This window comes from Plutella xylostella, chromosome 3 (genome assembly GCF_932276165.1).
Source record: "Plutella xylostella chromosome 3, ilPluXylo3.1, whole genome shotgun sequence".
NCBI classification, from domain to species: domain Eukaryota; kingdom Metazoa; phylum Arthropoda; class Insecta; order Lepidoptera; family Plutellidae; genus Plutella; species Plutella xylostella.
Window position 1 is genome coordinate 4,019,221 of NC_063983.1, and position 20,111 is coordinate 4,039,331.

The following is a 20,111-nucleotide window of genomic DNA, read 5'->3' on the forward strand; positions in this document are numbered from 1 at the left end:
TTATTGCATCCATAAGTTTTACAGGTGTTCAATAGGTACATTAAATAAGGAACTTTATGGACCCTGTCGGGAACAGCAAATAAAAAATAAGTCGAGCTGTTGTAAGTAGAGCATTATTTCATTTTGATACGGAACACTTTTAGAAACAGCATAAATGGACAGCAAACGATGAATACCTACTATTCACTATTCTCAGGCTATACATGACATAATGGGTCGAACATACAAAGTGGGAAGCATCAAAGACCTGATGTACTACTCTTCGGGCACCAGCGTGGACTGGGGCTACGCCGTGGGGAAGATCCCCTTCTGCTACTTGGTGGAACTCCAGGGTAAGAAGTACATGTTCCTACTCCCGAGGGAAAAGATCCAGATAACTTGCAAGTCAGTGTACCAGGGCGTCAGCAAACTACTGGAGTATACCGACGCTAGAGTCATGCACACCGGCCAAGACTGCAAGTGTGACGGAGGTCACGCAAACTGTGATAAGTATGACTTCAAAATCGTCAGTCAAGATGCCAGTCGCACTTCGCTCCGATAAGCTCTCTTCAGCAAATAAAAATACATGTGAAAATTTGATAACTTTATTTACACCTGCATTATCTTATAATACATTTAACAACGTTAAAACCTTAAACTATTTGAGATCCACATTCATTCGACTAATTGCGTCACAGCTATTTACATCATCATTAATCAGAGTTCCAAGATTTGCTGCCACAGTCTCGCGGACGGTCACCACAGTTGTCTTTACAAGTTAACACTAATAGAACTATACACATCATATTACGACAGCTAATAGGGGCGCCACACATCTACCGGTCGCTTCTCCGCAGAGATGAGAGATTTGCTCCTGGTCCGGACCTGGTCAGTCCACTCGGGCGACGCGGGCCTTTTCTTGCCTACTTCGGACACTGTGGACCCTGCTTCCTCTTCTCTGTCGGGGCTAGAATGGTTGGAGTCTTCCTGGGGTGGCGGCGGCCGGAGCCACCAGTCGTAGCCTCCGTAGAGTTGTGAGTAGAGCCAGGCGGGTGGCGTGGGCAGTAGCGGTGAGTTGAGGAACAGTTGGGCGGCGAGTGCGCTGTGGAAGAGGCTGGAGGGGGCGGGGAGGGGCGCGGGGGGCTTGCGCGCGCGCGTCACGGAGGTGAAGGCGCCGGGCCGCTCGTCCGGCGGCGGGCTCATGGACGCCGTCACGGAGATGTCGTCGTCCTGCGGCGAGCTGGGACGTGACGTCACGGGACTCGTGGTGCTGTGCGGGTGCACGGCTAGCGGGTTGTCTGACTTCACGTCTGTGGACAAACAAATCTATAAGATGACGTCCTAGTAGATTTGGAGTGCATCTCAACAAAGAAGAAGGTTGAAGGTCTTACCAGCATCAGTGAGCGGCGGCGGCGGCGCGTGCGGCGGGCCGGGGGAGGGCAGCACGTGCGGGGAGAAGTGCGCGTGCGCCGGCATGAGGGGCGGGGGGTAGTGCCGCGCCAGCGCGCCCCACTCGCCGCCCGGGAGCCCCGCCAGCTGGTGGGCTATGCCTGCGGAAAGAAGGCTAGGAGTTAGGGAAGGTCACTTTGAGAGTAGTCTGGGGGTAGGTTTGAGATATCCGTACTTATCCCCTTATTCATAAAAAAGTTACTGGACGGATTAGCTATTGAACTGTTTTGTCACTCTCTGTCAAAGAACAAATTGTTCTCTGTCAGAGAGGGACAGAACAGTTCAATAGTTAATTCGTTCAGTAACTTTTTTATGAATAAGGGGGTTAGTCTATTGCCATAAATAAAAATAATAAATAAATAATAAAAAGAAATTTTATTGCACAAAAAACAGTTTAGGTACATACATATTCCGTTAGGTACACTAATATTACACTATAATTTGCACATGTCTTATTTAAGTTATAATCTTAGTTAACAAAGTGGTCCCCAAACTAGGCTTTGCCCGTATCTTGGGGTACCGTAATGTAATCAAAAACAGTTTAAAATAAGAAATTTCAAATAAAAATGAACAGTTTAAACTAAAAAAAAAAAAAAAAAATTTTTTTTTTTAACAAAAATTAAAAATAAATTATGTCTCTTTTGCTCAAACAACAACATAACAATATCTTAATCTAAAATACTTTCTGTGGTGAAGTAATCTAACTGTAGAAGACAATCTTTTAATTTAATTTTAGCCTCACGAACAGACATATCTTTCATATTGCAGTAGTGTAACATACCATTATATATATGTGATCTTATATAAGCTCCAAACCTTTGACCAAAGGAAGTGTTAACGTAAAGAGATGGCATTTTGAACACACGTTTTTTGCATAATTGATCGTAGAGATCAGAAGTTAGTACTTTTTTGTGGGTGGAGAGACAGAGCCTAAGAATGAATAGTTGACGGATGGTTAGGACTTTAGCTTCTTTGTAAAGAGTTTGGGTAGGGAATCTGAAATTTTTCTTGTGCATAACTTTTAAAACACATCTTTGAGCTCTTTCTGGAATAATTAGGGTAGTTTTTGCTGCACTGCCCCAAACTGGAATACAGTACGAGGCAATGGATTGGCATATGGCAAGGTAGACCCTTGTAAGAAGAAATGGTTCGGCTGAATTACGGATTTTTTTTAGTATAGCTGCAGTTTTTCTTATTCGATTTGCCAGACTGAGCGTATGCTCTTTGAAATTAAGATTTTGATCTAATATCACGCCGAGGTACTTAATAGAATTAGTTCTATCAATAGACTGACAGTTACAATCTAGGATTTGTGTGAGTTTGCACGTATGAATTTTTATATGATTAGGAATATTAGGTTGTGATGCGGCAGTTTTATGGAAGCATAAGTATTTGGTTTTTTTGTGGTTTATAGTTAGTAAGTTGTTTGCTAGCCAATCGTTAATAGCCACCATTCCCATTTCGGTACTGTTATATGTATCTTCCCAATTTCGGCCCTTGAAAATGATAGCGGTATCGTCGGCATAACATATTATCTCTGCATTAATCATATTATTATTAAGGTCATGGATGTCATTCATATACAAGAGAAAGAGAGTGGGGCCAAGTATACTTCCCTGAGGGACGCCGTAATTGACAGGCAGGGTTGCACTTTTTACTGATTCAATTTTTATAAGTTGTTCTCTATTAGTGAGGTAACTTTTGAACCAATCATGTGAAAGGCCTCTGATACCAAAGTACTGGAGCTTCTTAAGTAGTATTTTTGTTGACACGGTATCAAAGGCCTTTGCCAGATCGAGGAACACACCAATACAAGAGTTTCCACTGTCCAGATACGTTGCAACAAGTTCAGAAAGAAGTATGACTGCGTCTTCGGTGGATTTATTATGTCGAAATCCGAACTGCCGTGGGGATAAAAGCCCATGGGATTCCACGAACTTCACCAGGCGTTTATTAACCACTTTTTCCAGTAATTTAGAGATTACGCTAAGTAAAGAGATTGGTCGATAATTTTCGGGTGCATTTCTCGTGCCATCTTTAAATATTGGGGTAATCGCCGATATTTTCCATGCTGTAGGGAAAACACCGTTCATGGCTTATGACTGATTCATCACGACTCATCACACTGCTGGGACACGGGTCTCCTTCCAATGAAGGAAGGAAGGGATTTGTTGGTTGGATGACTGATTGTTAAGGGTAATTAAATTAAGAGTGGTAGAGGTCTAGAGAATATTCTACTAGGCTATCGACTTGAAAAAAGAATCCAATCAACCCTTAATATATTTATTTTAGCCAATATAATTTTTCGCATAGGTATAAGAAAAAACATGTGATCTCTGTCTCTAACACATTATTTCCCGCGTCATAATTTCCAGTTGACGTTTTTCAACGCATAAATTAACGAACTTTGTCGTCGTCTGGCCATCGTATATTCTACTTAACCGCTTACAGCCCGAGTCGGTCACTATGGCCCGTGTACTTTCTAACAAAATATCACTAAGTGTAGAAACGAGTCTAAAGGATTAAAGGAAGTTACAAATCCATATCTGCCACCAGCGCACAGATATTTCGGATCAGAAAGGGGTGGTCCTGATGAAATGCAAAGACTAACCAGCTTAACCCTTTAGCACCCACCTTGGGTAATTCCCACCCGCCAAGCCCAACCCTTTCAGCAATAGAATAAATTACAGGCCATTTTATGTCGCAAATACCGACGCGGCGCTACTAAAATGCTAAAATGCATTATTTCGAATTTGGTCTTAACGTTTATAGGTGTAGTGCTTTGTTTAGCAATTGAATTAAGAGTAAGATAAGCCGTTTTAATGGATATTAAAAGCTTTTTATGGTGATAATTTGGATTATTGAATCTGTGCAGAGTAATAATGTTTGGATTAAATAAATTAATGTCTTAAATACTTTAAATCTTATACCTAGGTACTTATGTTAACTTAACCGAATAACAACATAATTAAGTGGCAGCACTATACACTTGATTTTAGCTCCAGCAGACTGTAAACAATATCCACATAGCTTTTTCGCAAGAAGTTAAAACAATAGCACTTGAGAATGCTGGCTGAAGGCTTTGTTTTTTGAGAAACCTTCACAACTAAGCTTCACAACGACGTCATAGACAACTCTTGGGAAACAAATGAGGAATAAAAACGCGTTGTAATGTTTATTTCAGTTTTTGGCATCGGAGTGTGAATAACAATATATTTTTTGCTCGCAAAATCACATTTTCAAAACATACGAGTAGTTTGTACATAATAATATTCTTCTAGCAGGCTTTGCCCTGGGCTTCTGGAGTAGCGGCAATCCCAGAAATACCATCACGAAGATCTATGAATGAATGAAATCAATTTAAAATTGAATCTTCAACGTATTAGTAACTAAGTAACTTTTATAAATTTAGGTTTACATCGTAATAGTATACTCAGTTATTTATTTCCACCCACGTACACTTTTTTCATTGCTATGGCTACAACATGCTGTGTAAAAAATACCGCAAAAGAAAACAAACCATTTGGATATTGTGTGCATCGACTCAAAGAACACACAAATCGATTTGTTTATCGTTGTTTTCTCGGAGCATAAAGAAAGGGTCTTGGCCTCGCCAAACGATTTGCATTCGTTAAAAAATACGGATTTCTGAGCGCATCGCGTAAACTCTACCAACTGAAAACAGAGCGTATGATCTTGATACTTATAATTATGTGCAACGCGAAAAAAGCCATCAGCGCTAAGTCAGTTTTATCCGCATTAACCTGAAACAACTGTCCAAATCTTTCACCAATAAAGTAGTTGATACTACTACCGCCTGGTTTTTAATTCCCTGATACAGGATAACTATTATTAATACATACAAGTATGTATATTTTATGCGCTATATGGAATTTTTAAGACGCATTAATTTGTGTTAATTAACATGCACAACATAAGGGCGCAGGTATACAACTATACACGTATAACGCTACCAGACCTAATGTGAGAGCGCTATTAAGTTGGTTCCACATAAAATTATTGTCACCCTGGCTGGGTTTCGTGACAATGTATATAGTGTAAAGTATCAAGATGGCTCGGTCGCGCTGCGCCGCGTTCTTACAGCCGCGTCACGCCGCCGTCCGCGCCACTGCGCCCGACAACTCCGCCGTCTTCGGAAAAAAAACGAAAGGGGTGAAGCCGAAACATTTTAATGCCATTTGCTAGATTACACCCTGCATTTTTCCCAACACTGCTAATCCGCCAAGACGATTCGGGATTACCGGGATAAAAATTTACGTTTTTTCCAATGACTCGGGATTAGACGGGGATTTTTAAGACCCTCCGGTGATTAGGAAAGGGTTGGCAAGAGCACTTTGCAGTAATTATTTTACATTTCTTCACAATTCGCAGGAAAAGGTATTTTGAGAACTTGTTCTTTTTGGGTCTACCCACTTCATTCTAATGGGAATGTAAATACTGTAAATAGGAAGATCTTATAATAATTTTTATAGTAAAATGTTACGTTACGAATAAAATTTTACTATCACGTAAAATCACGTCATCCATTAGTGCTGACATAAACCAAGCAATACTTTAAAAACATCCGAAGAGCTCATGAAGTTTTATTAAAAACGTGACTGCATGTAGTGCTGTATTTGGCTATAGATCAGTGTTTTATCGTGATTCAATCGTGTGTCAATAAATGCAATAGCCATATTATGCACTTTATCAAAGTAAGTAGGTACCTAATTCATCTGTAACGGTATGATATGATGTGCGCCATGTATTTCTGTGCATTATTTTTATGGCAATTAATACCTTTTTATTAGTTACTTTAGGTTTACTGCGATAAACTTTGGAACACTACTCTGACTTCTTATAATGCCATACAGATAAGTACATGCTTCAAACTGATCCACGTTTAGTCCTGCAACCCTTCAAGATGTGATTTTCGCAGCTCATGTCCTGTACCGTTGCTAAACCAAGGAGTTACCAAGATGGATGTGCCCCGTACATCATAAGGTTAATAAGAGGGCTTGAACTAACGACGCCGCTTTGTCACTAGCCGACCCGCCTGCGCCATCTTGGTTCAATCTGCTTAGCGCTTAATGAATTTGCCTCTATCGATTTTGCTTAACCCCTTTTTGTTTTCCTTAATTAACCTTTCGATGTCGAAAAGTAGCGCAACTTGAGACGTTGCTTGTCAATAAACAAAAGACTAATGGAATTGACGGCGAAATGCGGAGGCGGGCTCTATTATGAAGAGCATTTAGCTGTGAACCAGCGCGTCATCATTATAGAAGCACATTTGAAAACGTTTAAGGGTTGTCGTAAAAGCGCGAATCACGCGATACAATGGCCCGTACGAGGTGGGTGGGACATTTAAAATTTACAAATGCGTAATTATGCACCCGTATTGTCGCGCGGCGTCGGAAGGGTTAACCCCCCCCCTCCCTGCCCCCGCGCGGCTCCCCCCTGAATCCCCGGCTTCCGGGCCTAATGCAATATTTAATTTTCTCTAAGGCTCTCTCATTAATAATGCGAAGGCAGCGACTTAAAGTGGCGCTCACATGGGCACGGAAATGTAAAGACTTTGGATGTGCCGCTCAACCCGTATTTTATTAATGGCTTAGATGTTTGTCATTTGTCTATATAAAGGTAAGCTAGTAAATAGATTATCTATCTTGATTACTTTAATCAATTAACGCCACATTATATTTGATGTACTTTACAAAATACTTTATCTGCTACAAATATTTTTAGGTATTTACTTATGTCATTACCGTACCTAGTTTTTTTTCGTAACTATATAAAAATTATTGAGCAATGAAGAGATTACCTTATCCATTGTTTAGATAGTCTAGGCGCCAAGTCATTTCTATCTGAGAGGACGTGAGTGTGGATAATTTATCATGACTGCGCGGGGGTCTTGCGTAATCCCATGTTAAAGGCATAATATTTAACTTTTATCTCATATTTGTCTTTAAGGTAATCGACGAAAAGGTTCATTCGTTATGTAATACAGTAAGATAGACCAGAATAATATAAAGTAAAACTTGTATAAAAAAATACTCTTCATGTTTGTAAGCGCTTGTGATATAACTTTCAACTCGGTGTGGTAGAATATTCAACTTTTTGGATAACTCGAAACGCGAGTCAACTGAATACCATTGTACCTACACATCAAACAGACAAACTTTAAACAGTTGAAGTGTTATAAAGCCGACAATCGTCCACACAACCGACACGATCGCAAAACACCGCACGTCTCGACTCAAACACAACACGGCACGTTGCCGTAACGTAACGTAACCTCGTTAAAGTTAAGAGTTAGTGGAATTCCGCCACTCAAAAGGTGAGGAATTTATATATTGAGGAGAGCGAATTGTTTCAAATGCTAAACGAACAAAGCGGAAAGCTCGAGAACCCTTCTTGTTGAGAATTCAGCTCCGAGTAGGCCGGGTATATAGTTACGTACCCTTTAAGTAATTAATTTGAATTTCAGTATACTGTTTCACGCTTTTTCGCATGGGCTGATGCATCGTTAGAGGATCGTATTTAAATTTGGATGGGTAAAATATGTGTTAAGTAAAGTCAAGGTATATTCTGAAAGCGGCTCTCTGGTGCTTGATAGTGTAAAAAACGATACTTGTGCCTGTTTTCTTCCTTGTAATTCAACGCATGAAAATTTGCGAATGTGTGAAATTCTAGTTAGTAAAGTAAGTAGTCTACACTAATATTTTTATGATAAAATATTTACTATTTGTTTGAATTGAATGGGCTCCGTTTCGGATATAATACTGGTCAGATTTAAAAAGTTACTGATGCTGAATCGATTGTGATATAACAAATCTAAGAACAGTCTCAATCAAGTTAACTTTTACTCATGATAATAAAAATCATTAGCTCTTATTTTAAATTTTCTCGTACTTTCTCATTAACTGTACAAGTTCGCCATAATGTCATGAACTCATGACACCCGAAGTGTCTCCAGTGCGAAGTAATTGTAAGTAAAACTCAATAAGACCCCCCAGGTCTCAACTAGACGAAGTGTGTAATCCAGTTACAGCCCTTTGAGTCGGCCGCCCGCCCGCGCCGCCCGCCCACCGCCACATGCCACGCCGGAGCACTGCCTACAGAGCAGAGAGTAAGGGTTGTCTGGTAGAGATTGCTATAGGCAATGAGGCCGCCTTTTCGTACTTATTTCTTTTTAAGTATGCTTTTTGTATTAATATGTTTGTTGTGCAAATAAAGAGAGTGCAAGTAAAGAGTGCAATAATCCATTGCATTGTAAAGCTGTTCATGGTTTTAAAGTCCTATTCACATACCACAACACTGGTGTTTAAGTAAGGTGTTATTTCAGTTATTTGTCTATACCAGCATCAGTTGTTATTTTTGTATTTAAATTAAAATGATTAATTATTATAGTACTAACACAAGAGCTCCATTCCCACTACTCTCATAGCAGTCATAACTTCATGACTCACTGAAACGACTGGAGTCCTTTTCCAGTTAATTTTTCCCTTGTAAGCATCGGACAACATCATTATATTTATAGGTACCTATATCTCTATGGCAGCGTTCCCACTACGCCGGACCGGCAGATCTGCCGCGCCGGTAAATCTGCCGGAAGAGCTAGTGGCTGTACAATTTATATGAAGCTATTCACATTATCCCGGGTCCGGCATTTTTGCCGAGCCCGGCATTTCTACCGAACGTTTTGTCACTAGGAATTGCCGGTAGAACGACCGGGCCCGGAGTAATGTGAACGAGTTTGTGCCGGTATCTGTCCCCCGCTCGCCCCGCTCGTGCTCCCCTCGCCCCTGGATGTAAAATGAAAAGAATGTAAAATCTTTCCCGTAAAATAGGGTGTACCCAATGTTTTCTTTTATTTTGCCTTCTATTAAGATACCACCACAACACAACAATTTCGTCGTCCATTGTGCGCGCAGGTCCAAATTCAACTGAGGACTGTCTGCATTTCTTCCGGGATCCGATGTAATGTGAACACTCTGTCCGGTGTCCGGTTTTCGGCAGATCTGCCGGTCCGGCGTAGTGGGAACGCTGCCTATCAGAACAGAATGTGTCAAAGACTGTCGCCGTGCCAGTTACCAGTTCCACGTGACCTCTCATGTCTTGAATTAGGGTAGCGTTTTATAATATAGCATTTTTCATTTAGTATAACTGAAGAAAAAAAATATAATACATTTTGTACAATAAAAACATAAAACGTAACAAAGTATTAGAAAATATTAAGATAGGTACATAGAATATTCTTTATTTGTACACAAATATGTATTTATTAGATAAAAGTTCGTTCAAAATACACAAGACAAGCAGCAAAATAAACAGATTACTCAAGTCAGGGCAGAGTTTCGTCTAATCTTCAAGAATATCGATTAATCCCGAACTTAAAATGGCACCTGAAATCTCTGTGGGTGACAAAATACGGCTTGAAATTAATAATTAATTGTTTCGCGAAACTTGTCGACCAAATTAATTCCCCTTTTGAACTGCTCACACCTTGGCACAACCAATTAATGAGAAATGACTTGTTTAAAATATTTCCACCTACATTTTTTTGTATTTCAAAAATAAGGATTTCACAAGCAAGAGTTTAGTGTGCTCTTGTATGAATTGGATAGCATGCAAACTATAAAAGATTACGTTATGCCGCATACAAAGTGGTGGCACCTCTAGCGGAAAATATCATGGAACTCTTTAAGACGGTACGGGGGCAGTTCTCCCTAGCCCGCTGTCCCAGGTTCGACATGACAACGGTCAGAGCACGCGGCGTTGACAATTTAATATCAAGTTGATAGAAACGTCGCCCCGACTCAACGCCTTGGCAACCCCGCGACCCCCGCTGTTGCCGGGTCTAGAAGTACTACTTCGTTATATACAGGGTGTCGCGTAAGTTAACGTCAAGTTGGCTGGATGTGATATAACTCGCCATTTTAAAACAGCTTTTATTTTTTATTTATTTATATATTTCGTATTTTTTGGGTTACATTTTAGTATAGGGGACTTAATACTTAATTTTTTATAGAATTATGAATTTTTTTCTAGACAAAAGTAAGCAACTTAGATTTTTATCACCTCCTACCAGCTTGACGTTAAACGGGACATCCTGTATAATGTTATATAACGTAGGTATATACTGACGTCACAGTTATTGGCTCTCGTTATTTCGTGAAATTCTGATAGCCTTCAGAACACAGGGATGTTATAAGCGTTCTAGTTCTTAGTAGAAAAATATACCTAAATGTGGTTTACGCATTTGTATGAGTGTGACTGTGTGATCGGTTTAATCTACGCAAAATGAGTTTTCGTCATCTCTGCGTGATGTTACATTACTATATTTATTTATTTGATACTTTATTGCACAAATATGAAATATAAGTGTACAAAAGGTGGACTTAATGCTAAAAGCATTTTCTACCAGCCAACCTACAGGAGGTACAGAAAAACTAGTAGAAAGATATTTAATGTACAAAATAAAAGAAAATTCGATTTAAAAAAAAACATCTAAAATGCATGTGTATAAATATGGCACCGCTCCTTGGAACACTACACCACCACCACAAAAATCCCAAGAAAACATCAAAACTCACCCGACAGTTTAAAGGGCAGTGACCCCATCAGCGGGTCGGGCACGAAGCGCGGGCCGAAGTGGAACGGGTGGAAGCCGTGGTGGCGAGTCTTGGAGCGCGGCTCGCGGGGGCCGTCCACCGTCACCTTGATTGCCTTCTGGTAGGTCGCCACTTGCGGGGGCGAGGTCGCCAGCATTATTGTTAGAGTGAAGGATTTGCCTGGTGGAAGAGAGTTGGTGGGGTTAGATTGTGATGCGACGGTTAAAAGGTGGTAATTATAGTCGATAAAGGCATAGTTTCACCATAGTCTGTTAGATTATTAAAACCCCTGTTACATTTTAAGTGACATCTGAAACAAAATTTATATGTTAAATTCTTGACAGATGTGTCAAAAGTCAGCAACTAATCCTTTGTTATGATATAACAGCGGTGTTCATGATCTAACAGAGTATGGTGAAACCAGGCCTAAGCGTTGTCAGTATGAGGTGGAGCAATCAAAGAATCACACGAGGTTTCTCAGTAAACTTATCAGAAAAGAGGCTAACAAAACACTATCCTCAATAGCTTTACAAATATTCTTCATTCAAAAACGCTTTAAACACAGCAAAGAGGTTGATAAACTGAAGGAAACATTCTAAGAAAAGAGGTTTTGGTCCGTGCAGGCACGCGGCCTGCTTGCGGCGCGCCTGCACGCGCCCACAAATCAACCGCCGCGCCGCGCCGCGCTGGCTGATTTCACGCCGCATTCCGAGATGGAAAAGAAACGTTTCTTTTTTTGAAATAAATCATTGTGTGCGTAAAGGGTGCTGAAACAGTTGACGGTTTTTGTTTTTTTTTTGTCTATTTTAAATTTAATTTTGAGGTGGTTACAAAACGTACTCATAACTGTTTTTTTTGTATATTTTATACAGTAAATGCACAACAAAATAACCATTGCCACCGTCCCCGCCGTGACTTTCAATGCAACATTATTGCCACAGATTTCGATTCATCTATCATCAAGCAAGGCCAACATTAGTATTTCCCCTTTGCCCCCAGCACGCGTATGTATCGCATATCGTATAGAGCAGCTGCCTCAAGACTGATGGCTGTGAAATATGTCTGCGCAGTGAGGCGCGCGCCAGATGCGGCGTCTCCAGCCATGCATGCGCCGTAAGGAGGTTGATTAAAAAAGTTTCTAAGGAGTATAGTGCTGGCAGGAAAACTTTTTAGGGAATGAAAAAGGCGTTGGCGTTGATGTACCCAATGTCTTGAAAGATTTAATTTAAAATTTTAACACAATATTTAGGTTTTTAATTCGTGATATTCTGATCTGCAGTTATATTTACTACAATAGAAGTGGTTTTTTCCTCAGTGCTACAATATTGCTGACAGCGTCATTAAGCTAGCCTTTTCTGTTTAGGAGTAATTTGGTGATATTGTCACTGGAACTTTGTCACTGCTCGTGAGTGTATTTTGTTCAGTATGTACATAGAAAAATACTAACACTGTATTTTTTCTGTTTTGCATATAGTATCACGAATGCAATACGAATGACATCTCTCAATTTTTTATTCCCTTCAACGTTTCAATGAACCGTTTTCAGGGACATCCGAGAGACACGGCTCGGAGCCAACAAATCATCGGCTGTCAGGGCGCAACCCTTGCCGCCTCCTCACTGAATTCATAACACCGCCGACCCCCGGCTTCCGACCGACATATTTCACAATTGAGACGCGGCGAAGATTTTTACGCTCAAAAACGGGGGCTGTGAAGGTCAAATGGCTTATATTTCCGGGGTGACTTTTGTTTTAAAATATTCGACGTTTTGCTACGACATTTCGTAGCGCTACAAAACTGCTACGCCGTTTGCTACGAAACCGATACAAACAGGCAGTAGAATTGTTCGCCTCGTTATCGAATTCCCCTTTAATCACCGCTAGACGGCTTGCCACCAAATTAAAAACTGGGAAAAAGGCAGACATTCCAAAACAATCCGGCGTCCTTTAAGAGCGGTATCGCCGCGCCAAAATGCCTTGCCGCGATAACATTCCGCTTTGCAAAACAAAAGATACAAACATTTCTCGCTGGCTGCGGGCCAAGCCTGCCCGCGGACTTTAGCCCATGAAAACGGCATAAACACCCCCCCTCGCCCCCGCCCCCGCTCCCCCAGACCCGAAATGAGCGGGCTCCCGCTCATTTTCATAAAACCCACATAACACGGCCCGACTTATGAGACCGACTACGCCAAGATATTGCAGCGCGGAGGATTGCCGACCTGCAACGTTAACGTTACGTATTGTTTCTTGGAATGCACGTTATTTAGTTTAATAATATCTATCGCAACCTAGCTATGGTGCTTACGATTTCAACACGGCACTAATCGCTAGTCTAGATCTAGTATTTCTCACCGATATCAATACTTAACCATTTCCGAACGACTTTATTGTTTATAAACCTGCAGATTCGCGGACCCTAGAAGTGAAGACATTTTACGTTGTTCATAAATCATAAAAAAACTCATTCATAAAAAAGATCCCCAAATCACATACAGGAGCCGCGTATGTATGCACGTGCGACACACTTCACGACCCCGAGTTATTGGTTCTTAACGCCAGGGGCGCCACTGCTGATGATTAAATAAATATGTTTTTATGAAATCTCATACTTTTACGTAGGTGATTGATTGCAAAAATTTGATTATGTTTAAATGTTACAACAAAATCATCGTTATCTTGAATTTAAAATATATGCAAATCAATTATATAGGTAAATCAATTATTAAAATATTAAAACAATAATAAAAAAATAAAGAGTTACATAATTACTTGTAGTTGAAATAGCTTATCCTACTCATAATATTAGAAGGATCTTGTGCTGCCATCTAGTTCGAAGCTACTGAACTATTATATGTATTTAATATTTATTCAGGAGATATACATACATTACACTCAGTATCCTACAGTCAACTAATACGTGTACTGTGATGTGAAACCTTAATCCTGAAAAAACAATATCCTGTTTACGAAATTTCACGAATTTTCACGCACACCAACAATCAATTTTTACCAAACACCATTAATAATAAATCTTTAAAAAGCCAATTCTTAAAGCACGGAATGGAATCGAAACGGAATAGGACTCCTCGTGGCAATTTCCGTCAGATTAAAAATCAGCTTTATAACGTCATAAAGTACGTTGGGGGCGTAAAGATAAGAGTTCTCTTTTTAAATAAAAAATGAGCCACAATCGTAATGGACGCCCTTTGATCTCGGTTTGCGGGGCTCGTTCCAAATCCGGCTTAAACCGGCAATATATCTGCTTATGGAGCCGCTAAACGTATTAAAAACATTAACAAATTAACTACTTACTAACGAAATAGTTGACTTTAATTAAACAAATGAATGTAGCGTGACACAGAAGGTCGCTTAACATGACAGTAAAAATTGCAAATTATATCCGACCTCCTTGAAAGAAATTCGGAAAGCTTTGAGCAATTAAAACCATCCCCTAGGTACCTGAAGCCAAGCGGTCAATATTCCAAGACCCTCAATTTCCGCCACTCACCCCAATGCTAATAACAATAATTAGGAATGAGTGGTTCAATAATTAAAAACGGAAAAGAGAACAACCCGAAAAATACGGTCGAGAATTGTGAACAAAGTCATCTTCCTTCCCCTTCTCTCGTTATAATATAAATTCGCTATCTTATTCACTCACCATCTTAATTTTGCTTATGAATTTTTTGCGCTTTCATAGTTAGGTGCTCCTTAAATTAATATAATTTTTGTGAGATGCATTACTCAAGCTAACAATTACTTTAAGGGTCGTAGAGAATTGGCTGTATAAAATAAGTGTTTATGCGTAGATTACATTTTATGGAATGGTTAAGCTGATAGACTATTAGATGGATCTCGCAAAATTACAAAGAATAAAAATCACGTCAGTAAAGAGGAATATATCCACGAAAACCTCGCTAACAACATACCAAACACACTCATGCAAGTAAGTTGTGAGCAAAAAGGGAGTTTCTAAAGGAGCTAATTTTAAATCATTAGTTCGAACTTCACTGCATCAAAGGGCTCCAGTTAATAACGAAAGGTGAGGTGGAGATATCTTCCCGCTTTTATACAAAAATAATTTTCCCTTTTTTGTGAGGGGAGGTCCGGGCAGGATGGAGCCGGAAGCGGCGTAAAGACGCGCGTCCGCAACAGGAAAGGTGTGTAAAAAACACGGGTTCAAGTAGTTACCTACGTGGGTGTCTATTTACTTGCTTTATATTTTATTTTGTTAAGTATATTATTTTATGTTGGTATCAAATTGGTTGTAAGAATTATTATGATTTGCAAAAGTTAAGGCTCAATTTATATGAAATTCATCAAACACTGTGCACGAACTTTACGCGTTTACGTTTTGATTTTTGTGCTTAGAAAAAAGCTCTGATATAATATAACATAAGGTAGGCAAAGTATCCACCTATATGAACTGTAATTTGTATTAAATTTTATTTACTTACCTAAGTATTCACAGATGTTGGTAAGTTTAAGTCGGTCATCGTAAATATTTAACTAGCTAGATTCATAATATATTAATAAATTATTAAAAGGTTCCAACCTACAAATGTATTAAAATACAAATAACTCTCTTGAAACCAGACAGCAAATACTAACTAAGCAAGTCACACAATGTGACACAATTAAAGAGGGGAAGTCAGGGCACTTTTTACCGTCTCTAAGGTGGGGTCAATCAATCGATTAGCAGATGTCGCCTCTGACTACTGATGCGGTAAATTGCCCCTTACTGCAGCTTTAAAGGAATATAATGACCGGAAAATAAAGTAGGTTTTAAAGACCTTGCTTTTGGTTTTGAAATTGAAATAGGTATACTTTTGTTTTATATGTATGTAATCTATGTACATATAAATGTATTCAACAAAAATAAAATTATAATAGATATGTTGTTAAATTCTAATATGTTATTTAATTTCACAATATTTCGACCATTAAGAATGATTTTTTACTCAAAAAAATGTGCATGCGTAAATCCATCCTAGCCCCAATGCCGTAGCTAAGAGCATAATAAAACATTTAGTTGCATTAAAGAATTCTTACAAAATTAAAAGTGAAAGCTGTCCGTTCCAGGAGCCGCTGACACGGCACTGGAGAAAAAAGGTCCGAGCTCTCATTAAATTTTTCGCTTATTAAAAATTCCCCGCACCCTCCCCGACATCAGATAGGCAACTTTTTATTCTCGAGCGAAACAAAAGTTATGTTCCGTGGGGCACCGATCTCCCCTTTGTCCTCTTGCTCGATAATTTGAGTGAGATTTTCTCGCAATTTAAGATAAACAAAGAGAGCGCTTACCCTTAATTGGAAAGCAGCGCGTCATTCCGGAAGGAACGTGACAAATAGACACCTCTTAACTTCTTTTCCACTTTCCCGACCCGAGGCTGCTGGCTATATTGGTTTTGTACGATGCCGCGGCCGTCCCGGCCTTTTGTTTGTTTAGAATAAAGTTAATGAGCTTTTTAGGCGCTGCTTCGATTTAAGTAGCCTTTCCGGGATGCAATCAAGCTTTGTCTTGCAGGGAAAGGCCATACAGCGACATATTAAAGTGCCCGGCGTCACTTGAACTTGTCCAATATCTTTAACGACATAAACTTGATAACAATGTAGTGAATTACACATAATTAAGAGGGATCGAGGTTGGGCGTGCGTTCAGAAGATGGGAATAGCTGAACTAATGCCTCTATTAGTTGCGATCACTAAATTCGGAGACGTTGAACTTGTTCATATCGTTAGCGAGACGGCGGAAAGTTCTCGAGCTGAGGGATCGAACTCGCTGTCTGCTCCGGGATTTATTAATTGTACAGTTGTTCGAACGTTGGATTGTGAATTTTGTCCTGCTAGTCTACGATAATAATAAGAGATGTAGAAATGCCTATCTACTTATTTCCGTAGTTTTTGTTTTGGTGATAAATTAGGGCAATGAATTTTAAAAAGGTGCATAGCAACTTTTACACGATGGATCGAACAATGCATGGGTAATGTTTGTCAGTAAATGATAATGTATCTGTTGTAGGGTGGTGTTCATTTACACCCTGTATATTTAAGAAGATACAATCTGTATATACTTCGTCCACCATTAGACGTCATTTGACTGCCATAAATAAATGCCCAAAGAGAATAATTCAAACAGATGTTTCAACTCAACACAGGCCTCCGTTTGCCCGGCCTCCCCTCTGATCTCGCTTCGTTACATCGAGCACTATTTGAATATGAGACGTTCACAGTTGAACTACCCCCGATCTCCCCTTTTAGCCCTAAACTTTGTTGCTCTTCCTTACTTTGATCTTAGCCGTAGGGCTACCTAGCCATTTGGTAACCTTAGTCACAGATCAATAATTATTGGCAAGCAGTGTTCTATTGTTCTGGTTTTCAATATTTTACAGTTGTAGTATTTTTTACAATAGGAATATCGATATCATTTTGATTTTATTGTTAACAAATTGATTTAAGAGCAAAATCATTCCTTTATTCTGCCTGCAGTATTTCCCACTTGGCCTTATAAATAACGAATAATTTGCTCGCTGATTCCTTATAACATTTAGGGTGTCGAACAAACTACATCGATCACCGAATCTCTACACGGGGTGTATCATCTGTTCGCGTGTCACCAAAGAAAGGGGTATCGGTTACTGAACTTAATGATGCCTAGAAGTAGTACAAGTGCGTCTACCGACTGACTTATAAATTAATATATCCATTGATTATTGTAAATATCCCACATTGTAAGATATTATTGTTGGTTAGGAATATACCTAATGCTAATGGCCCGAGCAACATAAGCGTAGTTTCTCATAATAAAATACTTACACAGCCTATAACGATAATCGGTCATTGAAAGAAAGCGGTAAAGTTAAGCCGCCACTAATCGTCGCTACACAGAAACACAGTATTACTGAACAACAGAAATTAAACTAAGTAGGTACTTCCCTACTTTTGCATAAAATACATTATAATATGCATTATTGTGAGTCATATTTTTTATGTTAATGTAAGTAATAATTACTATGGCTAGTATACGAAAACTGATTCTTAAACAAGTAATCTTCTCTACTACAATAAGAATGATAGAATGAATGCACTGTGACAGAAGCCTGCTAAGTGTGCGTTGCCACTACAGGCGCTTGACCATACGCCCTTTGTGTTATAATTAAGTGGATACTTAGTAATAATCGACACCAAATGCAAAGCTCGGTGCCACTTAAATAAGACAAAAATTGGGTAAGTATGGGTAGGTAGTATGTACCTTCCTAAAGTTTGTATCTAAAAAACAGATTGGAAGTAAGTACCTACTTATTTCATTGTTCTTCATAAGTTCCACCTGATGGGATGGAAAAAAGGTAAAGCCAATTAATTTATACTTTACTTTCAATCTACTAAGCATCCTCGTTGAGTGATTGATTCTGTAGAACACATTAACTTTAACAAAAGTCTGTGTATAAAAATTTTCTTTGCATTTAATTATACTACAGAAGGTACTGCTAAATTATATCTAGAGCATCATTCATCAGCCGGCAACCTATATAACAGAAATCCATAGAGAGGCAAATCTATACATTTCTACTATACTCATAAAAGCGGCGCAAAAACAAAGCCCTGTAGGACCCCATCATGAATACATCAAGGGTCCTTACCTTGTTGAATATTAACTCAATGAGGGTAATTGATCTGCTGGTACTGAGGATCGTCTTTAGTACATTATTGCAGAGTAGAGGGAATAATAGTGGATAGTGGTATAGTAAGCGGTTTGGTAACCGTAACACTTTGAATTTGAGCGGTTAAGGACGGTCCTTTTAACTCCAAATGGCAAGTCGTACGTCGCCATTAAATGTATAAAAAATAGAAATGCTCCTATCAGACTACAAACGGTACAAACGATACAAATCCAACACATAGTTACATCAGTTGTGATTAGTAGATTAAATAAATCTCAAAATTAAGGTATCTCACGTACATTTTGATACTCTATAACCTTTGCAATAAGTCCGCTAAGAAGCTTACCTAAGATCGGCCTTAAATTCCGGATGTTTACGTCGGGAGAGGCGAATTTCACTGATAAATACGCCGAAAATGGAAGACGGTTCTGAATTTTCTATTAGTTAATTAGGTCAATCGAAGAGCTACGTAGCTCTAAATTTAAGTGTTACGTTTCAATAGTGATTACGACGTTTATTTTGATGTTAACCTGCGTTAGTTTCATACTAGTGTACAAGTGAAAGAAAAATCTTCATCATCCCTCAACACTTACACGGAAAACATGTACTTACCTATCTACCACATCTTTAAAAAGACTAAATTCCCTAAAGTACTAACCTCTGCCGCTTCTGCCGACGAACCTCAGGTCGTTGAACTTGGCGACCTGGTTCTTCATCACCGCCGTGCAGTTCCGCAGCTCAGCGGAGCAGTTCTCGTCGTTGCCGGCGCGCACCGTGACCAGCGTGCCGTCGCCCACGTCCCCCAGGGCTACCACCTTGAAGGCCACTGGTAGCGTCTTGTTCGACCGCCAGTGGGGGGGCAGCACTGTGCATACCTGACAAGTATAGGATTGAGCATGAGTGTTTATAGATTAACTATTAGGAATACAGAGGAAGCCACAGAAGAGGAGTCCACAAAAGGTGGAAAGGGCCAGTGTTATGGAATAAGGAGTTCCACTGAAATAAGCTAGGTACAGGGGCCAACACAGATAACATAAGACCATAAACAGACACAAAATTATACTCACAACATGAGGGCACCCAGTCTTGACCAGCTCGCCGGGGTGATCCGCCAGCAAACCCTCAATGGTCCGTTCAGCCAGCAGCTCAGCCGTCAGTGGCTGGCTCAGCCCCTGGCAGTAGCTCGACGATGGAGCCTCGTGGCCCAGCCCGTTTGTCGTCGAACTCACTTCACTTGACAAATGCATCGTTGGCCAGTCTTTTCGCCACACTTAGTACATCACTGCCATCAGTTCACAGTTCACTTGGTTCTGCTGGATCACAATATCCGTCACATAAGTTTGGTGATGCAGCTCAGGGTTCGGTGGGGAGACTGGATGAGTGTTGAAATGGGAGGCTCTTGTCTTTGC

At 39.8% G+C, this 20,111-nt stretch overlaps 1 protein-coding gene across 1 annotated transcript; it reads right to left on the bottom strand.

The window, feature by feature from the left end:
- Positions 1–539: 539 nt before the first annotated feature.
- Positions 540–19,957, bottom strand: LOC105380092 (runt-related transcription factor 1). Its single transcript, XM_038117161.2, has 5 exons — positions 19,770–19,957; positions 19,361–19,577; positions 11,025–11,222; positions 1,371–1,529; positions 540–1,289 (listed from the first exon to the last, which is right to left on the bottom strand). Exons 1-5 carry the CDS (start codon positions 19,947–19,949, stop codon positions 796–798), a joined length of 1,248 nt encoding a protein of 415 aa, XP_037973089.2. The 5' UTR covers positions 19,950–19,957; the 3' UTR covers positions 540–795.
- Positions 19,958–20,111: the final 154 nt, after the last annotated feature.

What these genes read in the sequence shown, in the direction of transcription:
- LOC105380092 (XM_038117161.2), bottom strand. Translation starts at nt 19,949, where the DNA reads ATGCATTTGTCAAGTGAAGTGAGTTCGACGACAAACGGGCTGGGCCAC. An exon ending in CGTCGGCAGAAGCGGCAGAG is followed by an intron (nt 11,223 to 19,360) that starts GTTAGTACTTTA and finishes CTCTTCCACCAG; the next exon opens with GCAAATCCTTCACTCTAACA. An exon ending in ACTGCCCTTTAAACTGTCGG is followed by an intron (nt 1,530 to 11,024) that starts GTGAGTTTTGAT and finishes TTCTTTCCGCAG; the next exon opens with GCATAGCCCACCAGCTGGCG.